Here is a 23732-nt window from a genome sequence, read left to right on the forward strand (position 1 = left end):
AAATCAGTCATCATTCATCAACCCATGCATGCAAACTTTTAAAAAAGCAAAGCCATTGCCTAAAAAGTTGAAGATCTTCCCAAGTGGTGAGAATAGCCACACCACTCCCTGTTTCCCGGGATTTCAAGTGCTGAAGTGCTATAAAACTCTGTTCACCACACAAGTTGGGCGATATCTATCTATCTGGATCATGAAGTGGTTCCCTTTACCCTCTGGTAAGCTACCTTTAGTAAGTGTTTGGCTGTATTGACCCAAGGTGATTTATCTGCGGGAATATATAAAGGAGAACCTGCTATTGAACAAATGGAAGTGGTTTCCCCCCCCCCCCCCATTCTGGGGCGCTTAAATTACTGAGACATTTGACATTTTTCAAATATAGAATCCAGAGAGTATGGAGATGTTACCTTTACTATTATGAATAACGAAGTGGAACTAAATTGTCACACTTTAGAATAATTGAACAGAGGAAGAAAGTAATATTCTGCTTATTTCAATTCTCCCAGAATAGTTATAAGATAATACACTCCCAAGACCATGGAAGAGCAGGTCATTGATTATTCATGCATTTATTTGCTCATTTTACAGTTCCCTTTGTTTTCACTTATCACTGCTGAAGTTAACCTGCAAGTACTTTAGAGACTATTGTGCTGTTTGCAACACAGCAGTTTTTCATTTAGTAAAACAGATAACTCAACAAATTTATATAAACTGTTGCCTATTCCAGCCTGCAGTCAAACAGCTTCCTGAACACTCCTATGTTTTGCAGTATTCTTCTGTATACCGGATAATACCGTACGGCAGCCTTTGGCAACGTGGTGCCCTCCCTGCACAAACTGTTGGCCTACAACTCCCATCAGCACTAGCCAGCAAAGGCTGATGGGAGTTGTAGGCCAACAATATCTGGAGGGAACGAGGTTGCTGAAGACTGGTGCAGATTTCAAATTGAATATGTTGAGTGGATTCTTTCGCATTTCGAGATTTTATGACATAAACTGCTCTGGGATTTTTACATGGTTGCATATGAATGAACCAATAAACGGCGTTCTTGCATTTGTATATTGCCTTAGAGTGCAAGTGGTACTGCATGAAATGGGAAGGACGGACCATGCAAGAGCTCTTGCCAGCATCCAGACTGCAAAGGTTTTTTCATGTGGGATGGGTCACTGTCAGTTTTTCAAGGGAGAAATTCTTCATTGGCTGAATGCAGCCCGCTGATCTTACACTGCTTTAAGGGTACTCTACGTAGGATATACATAGCTGTGACGGCATCAAGGACTCTGGGTGAATGTAACGAGAGCAGCAGCTGTGAACCGCACCATTGTGCTATACCAGGAAGCAGAGTGGCAGCTGCTGGCCACATGAAATTATACTGTCTGCTGTGTCCTTACAAGATCCTTGCCTGGCTCACACTGTTGGTTGTGTGACAGCCATGTATCTTTGTGACAGCTGCTATGCCTCACCCCAATCTCTGCTTCACCACTGCGCTGCTAGCTGCTCTTCCCTGTCAATGGCATTCAAGAGAGATAATGTGGTACCTCATAGTCGCTCTCCAGAAATTCATGCAGGACCATTTCATAGATAAAAGGCTTCAGGACTGAATCCCGTCTTGGCAAATAGCGGCTAATCGCCTATGAGAGGAAACGGAACAAAAGAGGCTCAAGCCTTGCATTTGAGGGAGAACAAAATTTTGTGAGTGCATGTGTGACTCCTCAAATTGCTATGGAAAACTAGAATGCGGTAAAATGCTACCAGCATCAAGACATTCTGAGAGCGTTCTCAACAGAAGTAGTGAAAAATTATACCGGTGGCAATTTTGAAAGAGCTGTGCAATAAAATTTATCCCAATTGGTCCAAAGAACACCTAACACATTCAGGTAAATGGGGTTGCATTTAAATGTGGGGGGGGGGGGGGGAGAGGGTAGGCTTGATTGAAGTCCTAAGGCGTTTTGGGTTTTTTCCTTAAGGAAACTGAGCTCATCTCTAGTAAGGGAAGCGATTATACCGGAGAACAAACCTAGAAAAGGGCACATGACTCCTTGTTTCCATGCCTATGAATGGGCCCTTGTACAGTTTCTGGGGAGGGATTTTGGCCAGGAAAAAAAGGTGATGTTTAAGAGGGTAAAAGAAAGCAAATAGTATCTTTTGTCCAAATCTGAGCCCAACTATATTCTGACGCAGAATGCATTTCCAAAGCAGCATGGAAGGGGTCAATAACCAGATATAACTCTTTTTTTCAGGGGCTTTTAAGTGATCCAAGTAAAAGAAAAAAAAAAGAAAAAAATTAGCAGCAGGAGCAAACTAACTTGCAGCCCAGACACATTTTGAGGACCCTGTTATGTGATTAAGCTGGATGCACATGACAGATCCTAGCACTTGTTGACTACGTCACCACGGAACCATTGTGGCTCAAGGTAGATTAGAATCACTGCAAGAGGGATAAGAGCAGCAGATGTTAACATTGCAGCTTACAAGAGAGGAGCTTTATTGCACAGCATCTCCTGTCTTTCTGTGATCTGCTTTCAGAAAGGTGAAAACAACCACCTGTTTAGAAAGGCAGTAATTTAACAGAGAGGCTTTTTGGAAAGCCTGCGAATATTTTCTAAATTTTACAGTCTGCTGGATGGCATAAGTGGAGACATCTGCTCAAGACATTCACATCCAGGCAGGAAATAAATTCAGAAGGGAGTGGTGATGGTGAAAACAGCACATCACAATTTTACCTATACACATTCTGAAGACCCTTATTGAAGCGAAATAGAGGCAAACGGACTTGAGAGGTTATCTTCCAATGTGGCAAAGTACACACCAAACCTCTAAAAACCCGCAAGTCGTGCTGTTGTCTCTTTAATTCCATAGGAAGGCAGATGCTACAAGACAAGCCGCAATGTTGCAACACCTCCACACTCCTGAACAGAATTTAACAGCTCAAAAAGCAGCAAGGGGCCACCTGCTGCGAGATCTTAATAATATGCCCCTTTTGGCTCATCGACTTTGAATAGGAAAGCATAAAACTCGGAAAGAAAATGTGTATATGTTATTAAAGGGCATGTGCATAAATGCTTTCTACTGCTCTGGAAGTGACAGTCCTTTAGCTGTATGCCACGGGCAATTTATTAACTTAAAAGCTTGCTAACAAACATGCTCCATTAGATTACTTGGTTTGCTATGCTAGCAAGGCACAGAAAGTGGCAGAATTCTTCCCTCTCCCTCCTATCTTTGGTAGTGCACAACAGAACAGCCATCTGTTTGCCTGAAACGTAATTATTTCTTGGTGCTGTTACTAATGAGTCAAAGGATGCGCAAAAGAAGTGAGTCGTAAGGTCACAGAGACCGTCTCTGCTCTCTTCTTCCAAGCAGGGGCTTTTGTGAACAAATACAACTCTGCGAGGAAGGAAAAGGGGTAAACGTCAACCTGGGAGGGGGTGCGGTTTGGCTGTTAGTCACTACTACTAACACATAACATATTGTACAAGATCCGGAAAACTGTGCATCTTGCTGCATTTTAAACTTCAGGAACAGTTTTGCAGCATATTGTGCCAAGCTTTCCGTGTGGCAACGAATACCAATCTGTTATGTTTTGGAATCCAAAGATACATGATGCAATTTCTTAACTCTGCTCACACACTCACCTAGGAAGGGATTTTGTATACATGATGGAGGACTATGCAGACAAACCTCCCATGTGGGCAAGGTAACATGTGGCACATGTACTAGGAATGTGAATGTTCTTTCATGGAAAACGGGGTGGGGGAAAATGTGGAAAAGCCTATATTCCGATGCTGTAAAAGGGTATAATGCTCACACTATCCAGACATTAGCTTATGCACATGGTGAAGAAGTGCGTTCAGTCCCACTTCGCCACATGCATATAATCCTGGCAGGCGACTCTATGAACTGACATAACCAGCCAGAGAAATTCCACAGAAAATATATGACTCTACATACCTTAAGTTGTCCAATTTCTTTAAACCTGTGCACCTCAAATTCCCAGAGATCTGTGTTCTTGCCAAGTATTTTCTGGCATTTTCTGGTATACAGAAGGGAGAAGAGGCTCATAAATCAGGTTGCCACTTCTAAAGCATCTTCCATCTATGCACAGCAGCAGCATTTGTGTAACAACCTCCAAGTTATTTGGGATCCTTTATTGTATTGCTTCTAATTCTGGCTTAGGTCACTGTTCAGAACATAAAGTCGGTGACCATAATCCAGAGCCCAACATGCAAAAGGGCTCCTGCAGCCTGCTGAAAGTACATGGAGCTTCAACAATTCTTGGACACTTAACCTCGGAACCATTCAGCACAAGGAGGGAGCCCAAAGAGCAAAAACAAAACAAAATGGGGGAGCCCACCTAAGTAGGAGGTTATGTGCATTAAACCTCAGTCATTGTCACCTACATCAAAAGCATACTAACATTCATCTGGGTAAGCAAACATGCAACGTTTCAGAATAATCCAGATAATATTACCAGCCATGTGTACAGCTTGCACACACAAACAGTGTACACAATCACAGAGGTGCACACAATTGTTCCCCAATGCATTCAAGCTAAACATATTACCGTGCTGCCAGGTCATACTCTCCAATTTCCATCAGATGGTTTATGTAGGCCAAACCTATATCCTGGGGTGAAAATAAAATCCAATTAGCTAAAAGTACATCTAAGAATTGCACACATCCTTCCACAGCCAAGTGTCTGGCATTTGTATTCAAGTGACTTTAGATCAAATACCAGCATGTATTTTTTCAGGGTTTCTAATTCCTTGGTAACAAATATGCTTGTTTGTGAATGATCAAATGGCTTACTATAAAGAGCATTTTTTAAAAAATTGAATTTACAGGTTTTAAATATAGGCGCAAATCAGATGATATTCTTCTTTGTCTTGTTTCTATTATCTTCCTGTCCCTCCCAGCTCTTGGGTAAAAATTCTTCTGTGTTGGGAAAGTGACTCAGCAGCAGAAAGAAAGAAAGAAAGAAAGAAAGAAAGAAAGAAAGAAAGAAAGAAAGAAAGAAAGACTTGCCGAGGTGTAGGGCATTAATAGAGAGGATCAGTCCACACCAGCCTTTCACAAAGTTGCTGGACTACAACTCCCATCATTCCTAGGACCAGTGGTCAGGGATGGTGGGGACTCAAGGTTGAGAAAGGCTGGTCTAAACCATGAAGTGTTATTGTTCATGAATGCTTATATAACAGGGATGTGAAAACTGTGGTCCCCAGGTGTAACTGAGCTCCACATGGCATGATCCCCAGTCTCCATGACCAGGGATGAAGGAAGTTGGTGCAACGACATCTGCAGGGCCACAGGTTCCTTACTCTTGGTTACTAAGATAACATTCCATTCTGCTTTCTGAACCGTCTTAAATCAGGAGAAGCCGATGTAATCTAGTAATGTCTGGAGGAAACCATAACATCTGGAGAGCAATCCCTGTCCAACATCTGATCATATTGGACTAAATACCACTATTCTTCCTTTGGATAATCATTACTATTTATTAAATTTCTATACCAATATCATTTTCCATTTTACTAGTTTGCAACTTTCTAGTATGCTTAGAAAAATGTTTTTGTTCTTAACACATTACTTCTCATTTCTGCAGCATGATACGTTTACACAGGGAAAGGGTGGGTGGCGGGAACAAACATCCAGGTAGTTAAAAGTAGTGCAAACTCTGTTCCAGTACTTGCTTTACTGAAAGTCTGAGAAACATTTAACTTTAATTTGTAATGGGGAAAAACATCAAATACAAATATAAGCACAGAAATTACGGTAGCCTTGTGAATATGGAATGCGTGGGACCCTGAATGCCCAGAGTTGAGGCGGGCAAAAGGTGGCGAACAGCAGCCAAAACTCTCTCTCATTCTCTCTCTCAATCCCAGAGGAAAGGGTAAAAGAGTTACAAGGCTCAAAGCAAAATCCTGACCTAGAAACTAATTTCACACACAGAACAGACACATTGGCCAAGTGGCGAAGTTTTCGTTTCTGTTGCGTTTGCATAGGTTTAGAAGCATGTTCTTCTTTATGACCCTGGGACTGAGTCATGCACTCCATAGCCAAACTCTGCTTGGGATGCCCTTAGGTTTAGAGTGGCAAATTAAAGTGGCTGAGTGTGTCACTAGGATAAACAGTGGTACCTCGGGTTAAGTACTTAATTCGTTCTTGAGGTCCGTTCTTAACCTGAAGTACCACTTTAGCTAATGGAGCCTCCTGCTGCTGCCGTGCCACTGCTGCACAATTTCTGTTCTCATCTTGAAGCAAAGTTCTTAACCCGAGGTACTATTTCTGGGTTAGCGGAGTCTGTAACCTGAAGCGTATGTAACCTGAAGCGTATGTAACCCGAGGTACCACTGTATGTAATAAGGTTAACTGGGCAGTGACTATGATCTGTTCCTGGGCCAAACCAGGTGTTATGACAAACAGCAATAATGTGTCTAGATTCACCCTCTCCCACCGTGACATATGCAATTTATCTGCATCCCGATACTGGTATTTCCCTACCACAGCCCCACACCCCAGAGGGAAGAGAAACGTGGGGCACTTTGACATCAGGGGGCAAGTTAAGTGCTACTAGATGTTACAAATGGAATGGGGCGGGGGGGGGGGGGAGACTGGACACAAAACACCCATATGTGCAACCTTAGGCCTCGCTTAGCGCAGAGAGAAACCATTAATTTATTTCTGAAAGGTCAGGAGCCTTTTGTGTTCCTCCTTTTTCTTTAAAGAATTCAAATCCAGTTTGCAGACTTACCTGAATCTTGTGTTTTTTCATGGTCTTCTGGCTGATCTCAGCTGCCATCAAAGCCTCCTATATAAATACAAGCAAAGATGACACCCGAGTCAAGTATTCAAAACTTCTGCAGAGAAATCTGGAAAAGTGTGGCTTTGTTTCTTGTGCCTTGTGTTTGAAAGCACTAGAACGTTTAATGTCATGGTCGAATGAACAGCTTTGAATTCATACTCAAACAGAAGCAATTGTTAAAAAGAAAGGGGAGAAAAAAATCTTGGGTCCCATCTGGGTTCACTCCACATTAGTGCATCAAGATCAAATTTCGGGAGGATGGCACCGTATGAGGTACAATCACAGAAGTTCATTTCCCAGCAAAAAAGCCTCTGCTGTAAAGACACCTGTCAAAAAAAGTACCTTGATTTGTTTTCTGAGTGCTCAACTAAAAGACAAAGAATAAATCCACCAACAGTAAGAGAATGATTTTTCATTAAGTTTAATTTGTGGCTTATCCACTGAGCTGGCATCTCCTGTGTGCAGAAATAGAGCTACCTTCTTGCTACCCAAAATGAAAAGTGAAAGCTTAATGTGGGTTACAACACAAGCTATTCCCTGACTATTAAACAAAGGGCTTTCTGTGGAATATGCCTGAAAGCCTTTCCAATCCAATGAAACAGTGCTTCGTGCATAATGACGTTCAACGTGGACCAACTTGCATATACGCCTTGGGAAGAATTAACCCACTTGAACGTTTTCAGAGTGAAACGCAAATGAGACTATAAGAAACCGGGAACAGAAGCATGTGTCTGATCCCTTTATTTACTTGTACTGTAGTTATTCACAGCATAAGAGAGTTCACAGACTTCATAACAAAAACCTGTGTTAGAAACTACCACGTTTTCCTGGGGAACCCAGTCTTAAAAGCAACTGAATACTTAAATGTTGCATAAAGTGTTTATCACATATATTTTTCAGGTTCCTTTTGTTTGATAAATGTAAAGCCTAACAGATAGCTTGATGAGCCCCAACAACTCCTAATGAACAAGCTGGAATTCTGAGCTAAAAATGCTGTATTATGCAGCCAAATAAACTTAAGAGGATTAGAAACTGAAAAAAAGTATGCAAAATCAGGAAATTAACTTTAATTTTCATACTTCATTTTGACTGCTTGCAACCACTGCATCAGCACTTTCGGACAACTGTTAAGCCTTAGACCAGGGTATGCAATCTTTTTTCTGCTGGGGCCTGATGAGTGGAGCCAGAAGCAAAAGTGTTCTGGATGAACTAAACTGGAACAGAGATCACCCTGCCTCCATTTTCACCATGGTTATCTCAAATTAGAACTCCTAATCCAATGCAGGTCTATTTAGAAGTAAGTCGCACTGCGTTTAATGGGGTCACTCTCATGTATATAGAGGATTTCTCTAGGACAACAGACTATTGGTCTGTTCTGATAAGCAAGTGAAAGTAATTCCCAAATAACTCCACTCTGATTTTACTCTCTCTCTCTCTCTCTCTCTCTCTCTCTCTCTCTCACACACACACACACAGAGAGAGAGAGAGAGAGAGAGAGAGAGAAATTCTCCAGTCATACATCTGGTGGACAGTTTCATTCTTTTAAGGCAATCAACCTATATATTTATAAGGAAATGCTACTAATTCTAATTGTTGTGAAACACCACAGAGAGAGGGGGAACACTTTAAAGGGCAGAAAAAAATAAAGAGGACACAAATAGTACAATTCAGGAATAAACAGATGCTGCTCTCATATATGTTGCTTATGGTGCAATCATATACATGTCTGCTTATAAATACGTCCTACTGAATTCAATGGGACAAACTCCTAGCCTACAAGACTATGGCAAATGCACAGCAATGAGCTGTGGATGGATAAGGCACCATCCTGTCACCTAAACCTGTTGGGTTTTTCTAATTAACACAGGAATAATTCCTGTAAAAAACTTGAACTATATTTAAGAAGTCATAAAACAGAAAACAAGACATTCAGCGAGGCCTACTCATTGACACTGACAATAATTTAAAGAGAAAAGTGCAAAAGTTACTTCATATTTCTTCTTTTCCAAGAGCCATTCAATATGGTCATCCTGGTCACGTTCTTTGGCCACAACAACATCTCTTGGACTGATGATATAAAACAGTGATTCACCCTCTGAATATTCTGCAAGAGACACAGGAACAATTTTACCCATTTCACCACTTAGTAAAAGCTTTGACCTCTTTGAAAGCAGGTATTCTGGATGCCTTTTGCCTGAGCAAATTAATGTTGCATCTCAGTATTTCTTAAATTCACCCATGTGCATTACCCAAAATAAACCCAGCAACAACCCCTAAATGAAACCAACAGAGAAAGCACTCGTTGACAATGGACCTCTGCAAACACTTGCTGCTCTCTCTTAAGGGACTGGTTAAGAGATCAGGAACAAATGTACTGGTCCATTAGAAGAACTAAGAATACATGGGATCAGTTTCAGAGTACTGCCACGCAACCAGTTCCAAGGCTCTTGCTGAAATCATCCACGATAAACACTGTAACATTTAGACGTGCCGACCCTGACAACCGGAGCAATGCTCTAATTCCACTCTTAGCCTCTTGTGCTTCACAGAACAATGGCTTAACCATAATGGAATCCTGGAGCCGAACGCAAATTGACAATCAAAATAACATATAAAATAATGGCCAGACTACTGCAAATTTCTCACCCAAACAATAATCACGGCATTCATTTTCTTGGAAGCGCCTCACAGTTAGGGCATCGGAGGAGATTTCTTCACAAGATTCAGGAAATGGCTGGATTATATCCAGCCTAGGTCTGGAACAACACTCCTTTTCCTGGGGGAAAGAAAACCACACACAGCACTGAAGCACACAACCTGTTGATGTTTTCTAATATACCTGAAAAGATCGTCTGAATTGTATCCTTTTGCAACCAAGTTCTTTCCTGCATAAGCAGCCAATGGAAACCCCCCAATTAGAATTGCCTTCTACGATGTCAGCCAAATAGCTCCCATTTAGCCAAGTGCTGCCTTCACTTTGACTGGCAGCATTTTCCCAGGGTCTCAAGAAGATGTCTTGCGCTGCTCCCTAAAAAGCCTTTTGCCTGATGTGTGCAATAATGGCGCAGGGGGAGCAATTCATTGGGATGAAAGTTTATGCTAGGAGTCAGATGAGAAGCCCCAGGGGTTTCCAACTGCTCATTTGGATTCCCTATTGCCAACACTTAATATAGCCACAGAAATATCACTTGTGTTGTAACAAGGTTGGCTGTCTTGATTATTGTCAGCGGACCTATTGCTATATTGTTTTGAATAACCCGGCATCTGGTGAAAAACAAGAGAAAATAATGGTCCTTAGTAAATGGAAATCCATCTCATGCCTTTGTGACGTCACAACTTCCAGATAGAGGAAAAGACAGAGGAACAATTTGGTGCTAGTTGGGTAGAGAGATTATCAGACTGAGCTGGGAACTAAATAGGAGTTGGCTAAACTGGAAACAGCCATAGCAGAGCTAAAAGGTAAAGGTAAAGGTACCCCTGCCCGTACGGGCCAGTCTTGACAGACTCTAGGGTTGTGCGCCCATCACACTCAAGAGGCCGGGGGCCAGCGCTGTCCGGAGACCCTTCCGGGTCACGTGGCCAGCGTGACAAAGCTGCATCTGGCGAACCAGCGCAGCACACGGAAACGCCGTTTACCTTCCCGCCAGTAAGCGGTCCCTATTTATCTACTTGCACCCGAAGGTGCTTTTGAACTGCTAGGTTGGCAGGCGCTGGGACCGAACAACGGGAGCGCACACCGCCACGGGGATTCGAACCGCCGACCTTTCGATCGGCAAGCCCTAGGCGCTGAGGTTTTTACCCACAGCGCTACCCGCGTCCCTAAATAGCAGAGCTACAGGGGCTCATAAATGTCATTCTATGGCAATGTGATCCAGGATTTGCTGTTGTGCTCTCTCTGCTTACAAGAGTCTGCCTGCTCCCCAAATGTTCTGCTCGCATATTTGCACATCTGGTTGTTCAAAAACATGTCTCTAGCACTCTCTCATGATAAGGAAATGGACTCTGTAACAATCCTCTGAACTTTATAAATCTCAAGAAAGTCCTTTTTGTAACGACATCAATACCGCCACCTGCACATATATTCAAACAACAAAATCTTCTCATCCTTGTGATGGAATGAGTGAATTTTTACTCCGTTGACTGCCTATATTGTAATACATGGCAGAATCTGGTTACAATAATGTACTTGTTGTTAAAATACATTATCGTAACCAGAACAAATTTATTGGGCCAGATTCTGATGATATAAGCTGGCTTACACACAAAAAACCTTAAATCAGGCAGAATGGAAAGCCAAACTTTAATTGGTAGGATTTCTTTACACATAAGTCTACGATATACAAAGTGCAATGTTGGCTACAAATGATCACAAATGTCTCCATTCTGCAGTTGGATTCATAATATCATTGGAATGTGAGCAGAATGCCTATTAAACTTGAAATTTTCAAAGAACTGCACTAAATCATGAAGATCTTTATATAAGCCATTTCCCTTTACTTAAAACTATGTTAAAGACTGAGAATTCCCAGAATCTGTCTCTTTAAACACCACAAATAGCAGCTGCTTCACACATTACACAAATATTGCCTTTTCCCATCTTGCGCAAATGTGATGAGCAACACTGGCTTGCTAGCAAATATATCTCCTATGGTTGAAAAACTGTGGTACTGGTTTTTTCAGTTTATACATAAAAAGTTTCAGCTGTGCATGTTCAAGGTTAAAAAGTTTTTTTTAAAAAAATCTAACATCCGTGAAGGAGCAGCAAGCAGGTGATAGGTGGTATGTGCTCATGATAATTTTCCCTTGTGAATTCTCAAATGATCCCCAACACGGTTTCATTCTTCCCATGGTGTTGCCAAACACCTGCCGTTACAAGCTCATAGAGATCTCCTAAGTTGCTATCTAGGGCATATCAGCGCTTTGAAAAATGAACCTCTACCCTGTCAGCTTTTTGACAAAGCAGGGGTAAACTTTGAACGGCCAGACTTCTTTATCCTGAGTCATTAGTATTACTAATTGCCTCCTACCATCCTCTCTTTTTTTTAAAATATAAATATTTTATTGCAATTTTTTAAGAAGTGAAAATCACCAAGTATATAACAAACACAGATATTATAAGAAAGAAAAAGAAATAACAAATCACAACCTTTCATACATTTTTTCAAAATCTTCTGGACTTCCTCACGTCTCCCTTTCCTGCGTTCTCCGAACAAAAATTATGTTCCGCAATTTATTACCTTATTTCAGATCTTATGTTCTAAATCTAATGTGTTATGCTTCTAGCTTTAAATATTTCCATCAAATATTTAACTACTTAATTTAGGCATAACCTTACTTCGAATCTCATCTTTATGATTCAACTTATTCTCATAGATTTCTCATCTAGGCTACTGATGCCAAGTTCCTTCCTTTCATGCACTTTCTTAACATTCAAACAATTTATAAAGTCTTTGTAGGTAATCTTTAAACTTCTTCCAGTCCTCTTCCACCTCCTCTTTTCCCAGGTCTCGAATTCTGCCAGTCATCTTGGCCAACTCCATATAGTCTATCAGTTGCGTTTGCCATTCTTCCAGTGTGGGCAAATCTTGTGTCTTCCAATGCTTTGCGATGAGTATTCTTGCTGCTGTTGTTGCATACATAAAAAAGGTTCTATCCTTCTTTAACACCTTCTGGTCGACAATACCCAGAAGGAAGGCCTCTGGTTTCTTAGGGAAGGTATACTTAAATACCTTTTTTAGTTCATTATAGATCATTTCCCAGAAGGCCTTCACTCTCGGGCAGGTCCACCATAGGTGAAAGAATGTTCCTTCAGTCTCCTTACACTTCCAACATTTATTGTCATGCAAATGATATATTTTTGCAAGCTTGACTGGGGTCATGTACCACCTGTATATCATTTTCATAATATTTTCTTTCAAAGCATTACGTGCCGTAAACTTCACACCGGTGGTCCATAACCTTTCCCAGTCAGCAAACATAATGTTATATCCAATGTCCTGTGCCCATTTTATCATAGCTGATTTAACTGTTTCATCCTGCATATTCCATTTCAACAGCATCCTCTCATTTCCCAGCATCACCTCCTCCTTCATAAGGTCTCTCGGTTTTCTTTGACTCACTCATAGAGAGGAACTACAGTATTAGCTCTCTCGGGAGAAGCTGCACAACCACCTTTGTTCCTTTCCTTTAAAATAATAAATAATAATAATCTGGCTGTCCTGCAAGAGGGCTAGACGCTGACCCTATTGATTTCAATAGACTTGAGCGTTACCATGAGCCAACGGCATTTCATTGCCTAGCAACAGTGTGCACCCCATTGCTCAAGGTTACTATAGCAATGGCTGTCTAATGCCAGCTTGCTATCAAAGGGATGATCAAGAGCACCTGCCCCTCTTAATGCTGTAACTTCAAGGGTTTCTCCTCTTCCTTCCCGTCCTCTCTTTCATTTTGTATTGTTAAACTAATGCGTCGCGAAGACTCTGGAGATTCACTCTCGAGAAGAGCTGGTGATCCAATATATCCTTTGTCTAGCCGGACACATATAACGGAGGCAACGGCACCAAACAGCTGCTCTCCTCACATCGCTCACAGCGACACGAGTGACCTGCAGCCAATCATCTTTACAGGCTTTATTTAAGAGCATGGGCAATGTCAAGGCGCCACTCTGCAATTTAGCCTTAATTCCTGTTCATACACGTGCCAAAAGATTAAAGATTTAAAACAAACACCGAGGAATGAGCAACTTCTGGCTCTTCAGCATTCTATCCATTGTTTGCTATGAGATGGGCAAAACACCCCCCCCCCCCAAAAAAAATATGGCTTTAGCTGTTTTAAGTGTGAAGAGTTTATGTACTGCAAAAGCTAAAACTGCAGCCTAACCTGGAAAATGGACATTCTGTACAAGATCTCAAAGTAGCTGTCTTATTACAAAAGAATTTCAGAAATAGACTGGAAAGAGAAGTTGCTGAATTGCAACTTATTACCAAACTTAAAACCATGGAGAGACCTGGTCTGAATAGAGACATTGGATTTAATAATAATAATAATAATAATAATAATAATAATAATAATAATAATAATAATAATAATTTATTGTTTATACCCCGCCCATCTGGCTGGGCTTCCCCAGCCACTCTGGCTGGCTTCCAACCAAATATTAAAATACAGTAATGCATCAAACATGATAAAGCTATTTTTAGCCATCTCACCCCTTGCTTTTTCCTGCAAGACCAATTGTGGTCGTTAACAGTCGTCAACAGGTTTACCACACCTATCAGCCAATCACCCATTCCCACCACCCTTCTGAGTAATACCCCTCCCCACCCTCTCACTATATATAAAGGTCTGGTGACTTCTGTTTCAGTGTATCTGAAGAAGTGTGCATGCACACGAAAGCTCATACCAACAACAAACTTAGTTGGTCTCTAAGGTGCTACTGGAAGGAATTTTTTTATTTTGTCTGGAAAATGAAGTATAGCTGCAACAGTCTGTCACCCAACTTAAATCCCTTCGGTTACTACTAGCCCATTTTACCCCAACATGGTATCGTCATGGTATTTTGGACTCGTTTCCATTAGCCTTGGCCCCCATATTTCCTAGTGGTGAGAGCTATAAGTCTGGAATTTTCTGTCAACTTCCCTCAAGGGCGAGTCCCACTGGGCACATTGGGGCCAACTAACAAACAGGTGTGGAACACTGCCGTCTGAGTGCTTAAGAACCGTTTGGCCACCTAACAAACCTGATGCCTGGCTCACAACTTTTTTGTGTGTCTACTTGGAAGTTTACGTGCAGAAAAATACTTACAGTTTTCTCTGAAATCTCCTTTACATATGAAAGTATGACAAGCTGGTCACAGAGAGGCGCAATTCCACTGATGTAAAATTCAGTGTTGAACTGGGACACTAAGTAACAAAAAAGGAAACTGGCTTTAATATTGACCTTAACTAAGAGTTGTGTTATCATCATAAAGCACCATTCAGATACATGGTCCCTGAAGCAGGCAAATGAATTTTGTAATTCTAACAGTTACGGTAATAAAGTCGCAGAGAAATAGATCAGTATTTGTCTTTTAAACATTTTACATGTTGTTTTGTCTGTTACAAATTCTATGATGGTACAAGGTGTGCACGTTTGAGTCATGGCTGGGACCACACAAGTCTTTTTAAGTCCTGGGTGTGCACAGTGGAATCCAGTGTCTTCCCAGTAAGGGAACTACAGTTCACTGGAAAGCAAAGGAAGCATCCATTTTTTGGACTGGTCCAATGATTAATAATGAGGGACCACTGTGGACCATGAGTTGAAGCTGTAGCAGTCCACTCATACATTCCATTGTTCGGACTAATTTACATACTACTTGCATGAATACAAAGGACAAGGTAGAGGTGCACTGTGGATGAAGCTCCAGGAGACAGGCTGGACTGGGATATCCACAACTGCCATTAATAACATACAGATTCTCAATTTTTAAAAAATACCGTATTTTTCGCCCTATAGGATGCATTTTTCCCCCTCCAAAAATGAAGGGGAAATGTGTGTGCGTCCTATGGAGCGAATGCAGGCTTTCACTGAAGCCTGGAGAGCGAGAGGGGCCGGTGCCCTAAATTTCCCCCCTTTATTTCCCCCCCCCAAAAACCTAGGTGCACCCCATGGTCCGGTGCGCCCTATAGAGCGAATAATATGGTAGTTAAGTGTTCTTTCTAAATCCTGTATCTGTATTTCCCAACCAAAATACAGTTTGCTATAATCAACGGAACCTATAAAATCCACTCATCTAGCACAAATCTTGGCTAGTCAGATGCAGTTTTGCTAGAGTTTTTATAGGAGGCATCAAGAAGAAGGCAATCAATGAATTGAAAAATGAAAAAGGAGAGATAAAAGGTGGAAATTATGACATTTCCCCCTAAATGTAGAAAGGCAAGGCAAGCAAGTTTTGCACCTAATGCCACCTTTTAAGAGTGTCAAACCTGACCAGGTTTTATCTTCTTAGACATAAACCCAGCATTATCTTGCAGCACCAATCAAAAGATGCTTAACAAAGTTTAGGCAGGAAAATGTTTTCCTTTTTGTCCCATGAGAACTACTGCAGCACCACGACAGAATGAGAAGGTAAGGAAACAGTACTTCCCAATACTGTGCTCTAGAGATAGCAAAACTTAAAAGGCAAGCGTTCAGGGTTTCTATCTCCCCCACCCCCTGCGGAACAAAGCGGCGAGCCAGTGTAAAATACATTTATATAATGCCAAACCAGAATATACTGTTATCACCATAAGACTTGTGCTGCATCAGACACACAATTCAAGTGCCACGGTTAACTTTAAGTGGGAATTATTAGCTACTGTCAGATGCTGTGGGATGTAGCAGGAAGGACTTAGGGCATCAGTCTCCCTCTGTCACACAGAAAGACTGTAACAGAAGCATTGCCCTGTAAAGACGGGATAGTCAGGTTTCCAACAGTCTGTCCAGAAAGAGGGAAAGAGAGGCAGCTCTGCCCTGGTAGCTACCTCTGGAAGAGCCTAATTTCTTGACCTCTATACTAGAGAGCCCATGCAGATGGTGAATGCAATCACAACCCTAGTCTTATAGAGCCTATAGCCTAACAAACTACCACAGGGCAGCTACGTGGTTTGAATGCACACATGTCTGCGTCTCCTGGCCATGGTTGGAAGACATCACAACTGTGTTCTCAGGATCTTCTTCACTAGCAAACAATTTAAACGTTTAAAGTATTCCGGTGCATGCTTACCCTGTGTTTGGAAACACAGTGGGCAGAAGTGAATGGGAGCAATTGGTGGAGCTGGGTAAGGTGGCTCCGCTTGCCTGGCTTCCGAACACTGCAGTCGCTACCAGCAACAGAGGGGGAAGGTGGTGGGCAAGGCCCTCACAGCGCCCCTCCTCCTATCATTAAGGGGCCAAGATACCCAATGCCAAGAGGACAGGTGAACGGCGCAAAAGAACCCATCGGTCCTGAAAATAGTAAGATGGTCTTTACTCTAGAATAGCAAATCCCTTGAACTATCCCTTTGGCTGCTCTGCACCAAATGATTTGTCAACTTTTGTAGCCTCTCTACAAAACTAGGGAAGGGACATGGCTCTATAGCGCAGTAGCTGCTTTTGCATGCAGAAGGTCCTGGATTCAGCCACAGGAATCTTCTGGAAGGCTGGGGAAAAACCCCTTTTCTGAAACCCTGGAGGGCTTCTGCCAGTTGCCGTATTTTTCGCTCCGTAAGACGCACTTTTTTCCTCCTAAAAAGTAAGGGGAAATGTCTGTGCGTCTTATGGAGTGAGTGTGTGGTCAATCGCTGGCTCCCTTTCTGGCCCCTTGCCCAGGCCTCCATTTTTGAATGTTCTGCAGATGGAGGCCGTTTGTTTCCCCAGCGACATGTGACTGGCTGATTAGATTATCTGTCTGGAAACTGTAGAAACGGCTCCCTTTCCTTTCCTAAAGAATCTGCAGAACTGTGAGTTGAACCCCATAAAAACAGGATTTTTCCCCTTTGCAAAAGAAGCTGCACAACTTTGAGCTGATCCCCTCCAAAAACAGGGCTTTCCCCCTTTCCTCCTCTAAAAACTAGGTGTGTCTTATGGTCAGGTGCGTCTTATGGAGTGGAAGAAAACACTAATCCTGAGCTAGATGGATAGTTGGACTGACTCACTATAAGGCAACTTCCCATGTTCCGACATAAACACATTTTGCACCTTTGTGTGCATCCTTACAGAGAGGAGAGGAGAGGAGAGGAAGTGCTACAGTTGTGATACGAAACAAGGTATGAAAAAGTTGAATAAACGGGAGTGGGGAGGGGTGCGCAACAAAGACACCCCTCCCCTGGGAGGCAAATGCCATATATGAGCCAGTCCACAATGCACTTGATTGGCTACATTTTGTCAACAATAACAAAATCGCAACTGGTCACTGGGGGTATCTGGTATCATTGAAGAAGATTATCATATATCATGAACTGCCTCAAGTAAAAGCTTAGACGACTATGAATCAGGAGGAGATGTTCTGGTACGACACGAGAATGTTAAGCAAAGATGCCCCTAAATGATATCAAAAAGGCATTGTAGTCTCTGTTACAACGTGGATAAATGACAACCTTCCCCTCAGCCTCATCCAGCCCCTGTTTAAAGGAGTGATGTTCAGAGCATTCAACGGAGCTGAAGTGCTGTGAACTGAAACCAGAATGGGAAATCTCAAACGGATTGTTAGAAGCTAAGTGAGATAAAGCACTGATCCTCAAATATGTAAGGAAGACTCTGTGCTGGAAGACGGAAGATAAAGAAGCTGTCTCCACAAATACTCCACCCTTACAATATGTGTCTGGGCAGATTTATGACAGCATTGCTCTTCTTCGGCGCTCTTCCCACCCTCGTTCTCTTGGCAAATCTAAAGAATATGCTTAAACGGCATATTCATATGCTTGAGTCAACTGCAGTTGTTCACTCATCAGGAAGACCACGTGTGTGGAACCACTTCCTGACAGCAGTTGAAACAGTGGTGGGAATCAGATGACCACATGTCAGGCACAGCAATGTCTTTCCACACATGCGGTCAGAGAAGCACAAACATGGTCATCCAGAGTCAGTCTTCCAGACACTGCAGAATACAGGCCACACCAACTACATGAAGGATTACTGGGGTTTGGTTTTATTTTTTGCCTATTAGAGGGTTGCTACCAAGAAGATACCTTTACCTTTTACCAAGAAGATACCTGAGAACATTACTTTTTATTTAAAAAGGTAAAGGACCCCGGACAGCTAAGTCCAGTCGCAAACGACTCTGGGGTTGCGGCACTCATCTCGCTTTACGGGCCGAGGGAGCCGGTGTTTGTCCACAGACAGTTTTTCCGGGTCATATGAACACAAAGAAAACACGCCCCCGCAACCCAGAGCAGACACCTTAGGAACAAATAAATCCCAAAAGCCAAGGACAGATATACAAAAAAGGAGGTAAGTATGACAGAGTTACATTAGCGGATTACTTGCTATCTTAATATTGTATTGTTTCCTGGCTGAAGTGACTGCAAAACTATTCCTATGAAAGCAAAAAATCACCATAGCTGGGTAAACACTGATGGCAGTAAAAGGAAATGAAGGGCATTGTTTAGGAAGCAAACAAAAGAAGACCAAACAGATTCCAAAGTGCCATATTCCTTTTGTCCTCAGGCTACTCTAATTTTTTTGGTGGGGGGGGGGGTGTTATTTTTTTTCAATAAAGCGATTTGCCATACTTTGCAATACCACAGCCCTACAAAGTATTCCCAAGTGAAATGTTGCATGCACTGAATTATGCTTCTGCAAATGAGGCTCACATTTAAAACAAAAAAAAACAAAAATGACATTATTTTTAAGCAGCTATTTGCAAAAAAACTTTTCTGCAAATTAATGGCAAACATGTCATACTCATACCTATTTCCACGTAACGACTTGGCAGATCTCGCATTTCACTGGCATGTCGCTCTTTGACTGAGCATATCTGTAAAATAAAAACATTATGTTAGTTAATTGTGATTAGTTACCTTAGGAAATAGAGAAAGTTCATTAATAATAATAATAATAATAATAATAATAATAATAATAATAATAATAATAATTTTATTTATATTCCACCCTCCCCGGACGAGGCTGTGCTCAGAGCAGCTAACATAATAAAAACAACACAATATGTATAAAAACAGATACCAATTAATTACAATACATCTTAAAATTAATTCAGACAATTAATTCAGACTTTATATAGGCAAAGCCTCCCAAGAACTTGCAATCATGATGATTACAAGATAGCATTTTAATAAACAGATGCAGGAAAGTGCTACAAATAAAGCAAGAAAGCATCTCAGGAAAGAATAGAATTCTAGAAAAGTTTGAGCTTCTTCGAACTGCTTACATAGCAATAATTTTACTAGTGCTTTCACATATTCCAGATGAGCAGCTACATTAAGCTGCTGTAGCAAATCAAACTTTTACATCACTCTGATGGCTACCAACTTTCTCCAGTCTCCCCTTCATCAGATGCATGTGACAAGATTCTTGTCTAGGAAATCTGATGCCATCAAAAATTTGGTAGCCTTTAAGACGCCCCCCCCCCCCAAATTCCATGCTGCTAATTGCACATTAACATTATGAATAACAAAATGTCAACCCCATTTATATTAATAAACTCTTTACTAACTTGGAAAATGTCTACTTTTACAAATGAGTTATAAAAACACTTCCAGAACTTTACAATGTGTAAGATTATTATTTTGTAAGCTTTAATTTGTATTCTTCTTACAGTGCACGTGTCTAAATAGATGTAAGTCCCAATGACTTAAATTAGACTTACTTCAACCTACGTGTGTATAGGATAGCAGTCCTAGAAAGTTAATTATCTTCCTTTTGGCTTTCCATTCTGTGTTATGGATAAGAAATTAACAGCTGACACTTCTTTACAGAAAGCTTCTTTTGGAGGGCAACAGCTGAATTCTGACTGCTGTTTTATGACGTCTCTGATAAATCATGCACTCAGCACCCCAGTTTCAGGTTTCACTCCCCACTAATGACAAACTGTTGCCCAAATGCCCATGTTAAGTACTTCCTGCCCGGACTAAGCAGAGCGAATGAATTTCAGGACTCTCTTTTAACAGCTCTCTGAATGCATCTCTTGAAGACAAAGAAAGGAGGATCGGCCCACAGCCTTGCCTACTGCACACGCTCAGAGAAATCCGTCTGACCACTGGGCATTTGTCATTATTCCTTCTTATGAAGGTCAGCCCAATGACATTTCTATGGCAGCAGGAGTTCGCCACACAGTAGTCAAATCAAATTCTCTTCTCCCCCACCCCTATCGCCTTCGCTTTTCAGAAATAATCCTCTGTTTGTCTGTGATAGCAGCAAGCATTTATTACAAAGACAGGTAATTGTACCTTTACTGAATTTCCCCAGCCAATAATCAGTGTTAAATTATCTTTCCAGCAAAGGCTGCAGGGATACATATCAGGACGGAGGTTTATATCGTCTCGGGGCACGTTGGTGATTCTTTGCTTAGCAATCACGTCGAGTATCTTCACGCCCTGGAAGTTTAACACACAGCAAGAGAATTCAGTGTGGCACCACATACGCAAACCGCGGTCCAGAAATATCATATTACAGGTTATGCTAAGGTGGCAGCACAGGCCTACTGGCAGGCGAGGAAAGGATCCTGGCAACTGTGTACAAAGAGCGAGAGCCAGATGAAGGAAACTGCCCACACTGGTCTGTCTCTGCCACAGCAAACTATCATTTTTCTTGAAAGGACATGAATGAGCAAGGCAGGCAGGCAGTGACAACTTAAATCTCTGCAGGCGCAGTGTGCTATCAGGAGTTGCATATGCATAGAAACATCTTCGTCCAAGAGCCAAATGTGCTGTAACACTTCTTTATAAAATTTAGAGGATTATTTATGCGCTACCACTTCAATTTTTATTTATTTTTATTCTACAAATTATGACAAATTAGTTGTTTGCATCTCATACATGTGGCTGTTCTAGAAGGCAACTTTCCCCTCGACTATCTTTGGCTATGCTATGGAAATACAGTGGTGAAATCTTATTCTGGTTCTTACCACCGTCTCTGCCAGTGGCACCTTCTCTTCAAAATGACACAACTAAAGCCTATATTCTTCAAGGATCTACTGGGTTTAGATGTGACAGCTGAACAGCAGCCTCCCTCGAGACGAACGCAGAATACCACATCACACAGAAGCCACAAGGCCCAACATATCTATATATTTATGAAATGAAGTATCACCTGGAGTACTGTGTCCAGTTCTGGGCACCACAGTTCAAGAAGGACACTGACAAACTGGAACGTGTCCAGAGGAGGGCAACCAAAATGGTCAAAGGCCTGGAAACGATGCCTTATGAGGAACGGCTAAGGGAGCTGGGCATGTTTAGCCTGGAGAAGAGGAGGTTAAGGGGTGATATGATAGCCATGTTCAAATATATAAAAGGATGTCACATAGAGGAGGGAGAAAGGTTGTTTTCTGCTGCTCCAGAGAAGCGGACACGGAGCAATGGATCCAAACTACAAGAAAGAAGATTCCACCTGAACATTAGGAAGAACTTCCTGACAGTAAGAGCTGTTCGACAGTGGAATTTGCTGCCAAGGAGTGTGGTGGAGTCTCCGTCTTTGGAGGTCTTTAAGCAGAGGCTTGACAACCATATGTCAGGAGTGCTCTGATGGTGTTTCCTGCTTGGCAGGGGGTTGGACTCGATGGCCCTTGTGGTCTCTTCCAACTCTATGATTCTATGATTCTAAGTAGCACTTTAATCTGATACTAACTCATTTACTCAAGAACGGCCTGTGATTTAATAAAACAAATGTGGTTAACAACAACCTGATTTGCGTATTTGTCTTTTAAATTTCTAGGCTTTTGTGTACTACATTCCAGTGTTGCTTAAAAAAGAAAGAGGTGCTATCTTCCACCTAGAGGACAGAGTTAAGGGGGAACCATGCTTGGAAGTGGCACATTTTGTTTAAGAAATTTGGGGGGGAGAGTTGTTTTGCAGAAGCAGCTTCTTGCGTTCTGAGTCTGGTCCTCCTCTCTCACTCACAGGCCTCTTGGCACTCCTTGGAAGCTAAGGGATCCCTGCAGGGAAATGGACCCAGCTAAAATGTTTTTTTATAGAATGCCAGTTACGGAAGAAGTCTAAAATTTGAGTTCAGCCTGATCTTTTATTTCCCTTCTCTTCCCTCCCCCTCCCCCTTTATGAAGATCACCCGCTCTGAGACCCCAAAGCTAATTCTCCCCTGGCCCCCTCGCTGGCCCAAGTAGGACTAATTCAGCCAGCTAGCCCTGGTGGTTATCTAATTGATTTTTGAATTTTATTGTTATTCATGTTTTTATACCGTATTTTATGCTGCTTTTATAATTAAGCGTCTTAGGAAGACACAAGATCTACCCACTCGGGAAGAATGGCAGATGAAGCTGATGGACTACATGGAATTGGCGGAAATGACTGGCAGAATCCGAGACCAGGGAGAAGAGTCGGTGGAAGAAGATTGGAAAAAAATTAAAGTATATTTACAGAAACATTGTAAAATTAATGAATGCTAGAAGGATGCTGGAATGAAGTTACATGGTTTTAGTAGAAAGGTTATAAAGAACTAAGTAAAAATGGATTGTTAATGGGTCAAAGTGTAAAATTTAAGGCTGAATTGTGTTAAGATAAATTTTAGAACAAAAACTGAGAAAGATGGAAAGGATTTGCTGAAATAGCTATTTGAATTAGACTACAAAAAAGGGAGGTGTGAGGAGGTTGATGAACCAAGTAAATGAAAGATAAAGATATGGAAATACTGGATGTGTTTTTAAATGTTTTTGTTTTTAAAAGTTTTTGTTTTTCTTATTGTTTTGTTGTACTGTTTTTTGTGTTTTTTATTTTTGAAATATTGTAACTTTTTATTGTCTTTTTTCTTTTTTCTGTAACTGTTAAACCTTTAATAAATATCATTTAAATATATATATATAATTAAGCGTCTTAAAGTGTTTTAAATTTGTTGTTAGCCGCCCTAAGCCCAGTTTTTGAACCGGGAAATAATAATAATAATAATAATAATAATAATAATAATAATAATAATAATAATAAAAGCACTAAACTGCTATGAGTACAAATGTGTAGAAAATGCAATATAGTAGTAGTTGTAGCTGTTGCAATCTTCAGGCATACAATCAACATGAGTGAGAAGGACGTGTTGGCAGCATCAGTGGCATGAAGGTATATTCATCTCAACTTCACCCCAAACTTTCCCATCTCCTCTGTCTCCACCCCCAAATGTTGAGCATTGAGGGAGAAGGTGTTGTTGGGCATTGGGTATTGTTTAGGGGGGGTTTGTTGCTGCTGCTGCTGTTGGTATTCAATTTCTGTGTCTTTATTTTTAGGTATTATAATGATTTGTATGGAAATTGTTCCGTTATGGC

The 23732-nt window shown here is 41.4% G+C and overlaps 1 protein-coding gene across 1 annotated transcript in view; it reads right to left on the reverse strand.

The window, feature by feature from the left end:
• Positions 1-23732, reverse strand: part of VPS41 (VPS41 subunit of HOPS complex) — a 110287-nt gene that overhangs the window by 25406 nt on the left and 61149 nt on the right. Inside the window, exons 9-17 of the mRNA XM_028750077.2 lie at positions 20698-20844; positions 19202-19268; positions 14600-14697; positions 9443-9572; positions 8785-8900; positions 6746-6802; positions 4559-4620; positions 3946-4027; positions 1536-1628 (exon numbers count right to left, since the gene is read on the reverse strand). Of these exons, the coding sequence (XP_028605910.1) occupies positions 1536-1628; positions 3946-4027; positions 4559-4620; positions 6746-6802; positions 8785-8900; positions 9443-9572; positions 14600-14697; positions 19202-19268; positions 20698-20844 (852 nt within the window). The remainder of the gene's footprint in view (positions 1-1535; positions 1629-3945; positions 4028-4558; positions 4621-6745; positions 6803-8784; positions 8901-9442; positions 9573-14599; positions 14698-19201; positions 19269-20697; positions 20845-23732) is intronic.

The sequence above is a fragment of the Podarcis muralis genome, chromosome 12 (genome assembly GCF_964188315.1).
Source record: "Podarcis muralis chromosome 12, rPodMur119.hap1.1, whole genome shotgun sequence".
Classification (NCBI taxonomy): Eukaryota; Metazoa; Chordata; class Lepidosauria; order Squamata; family Lacertidae; genus Podarcis; species Podarcis muralis.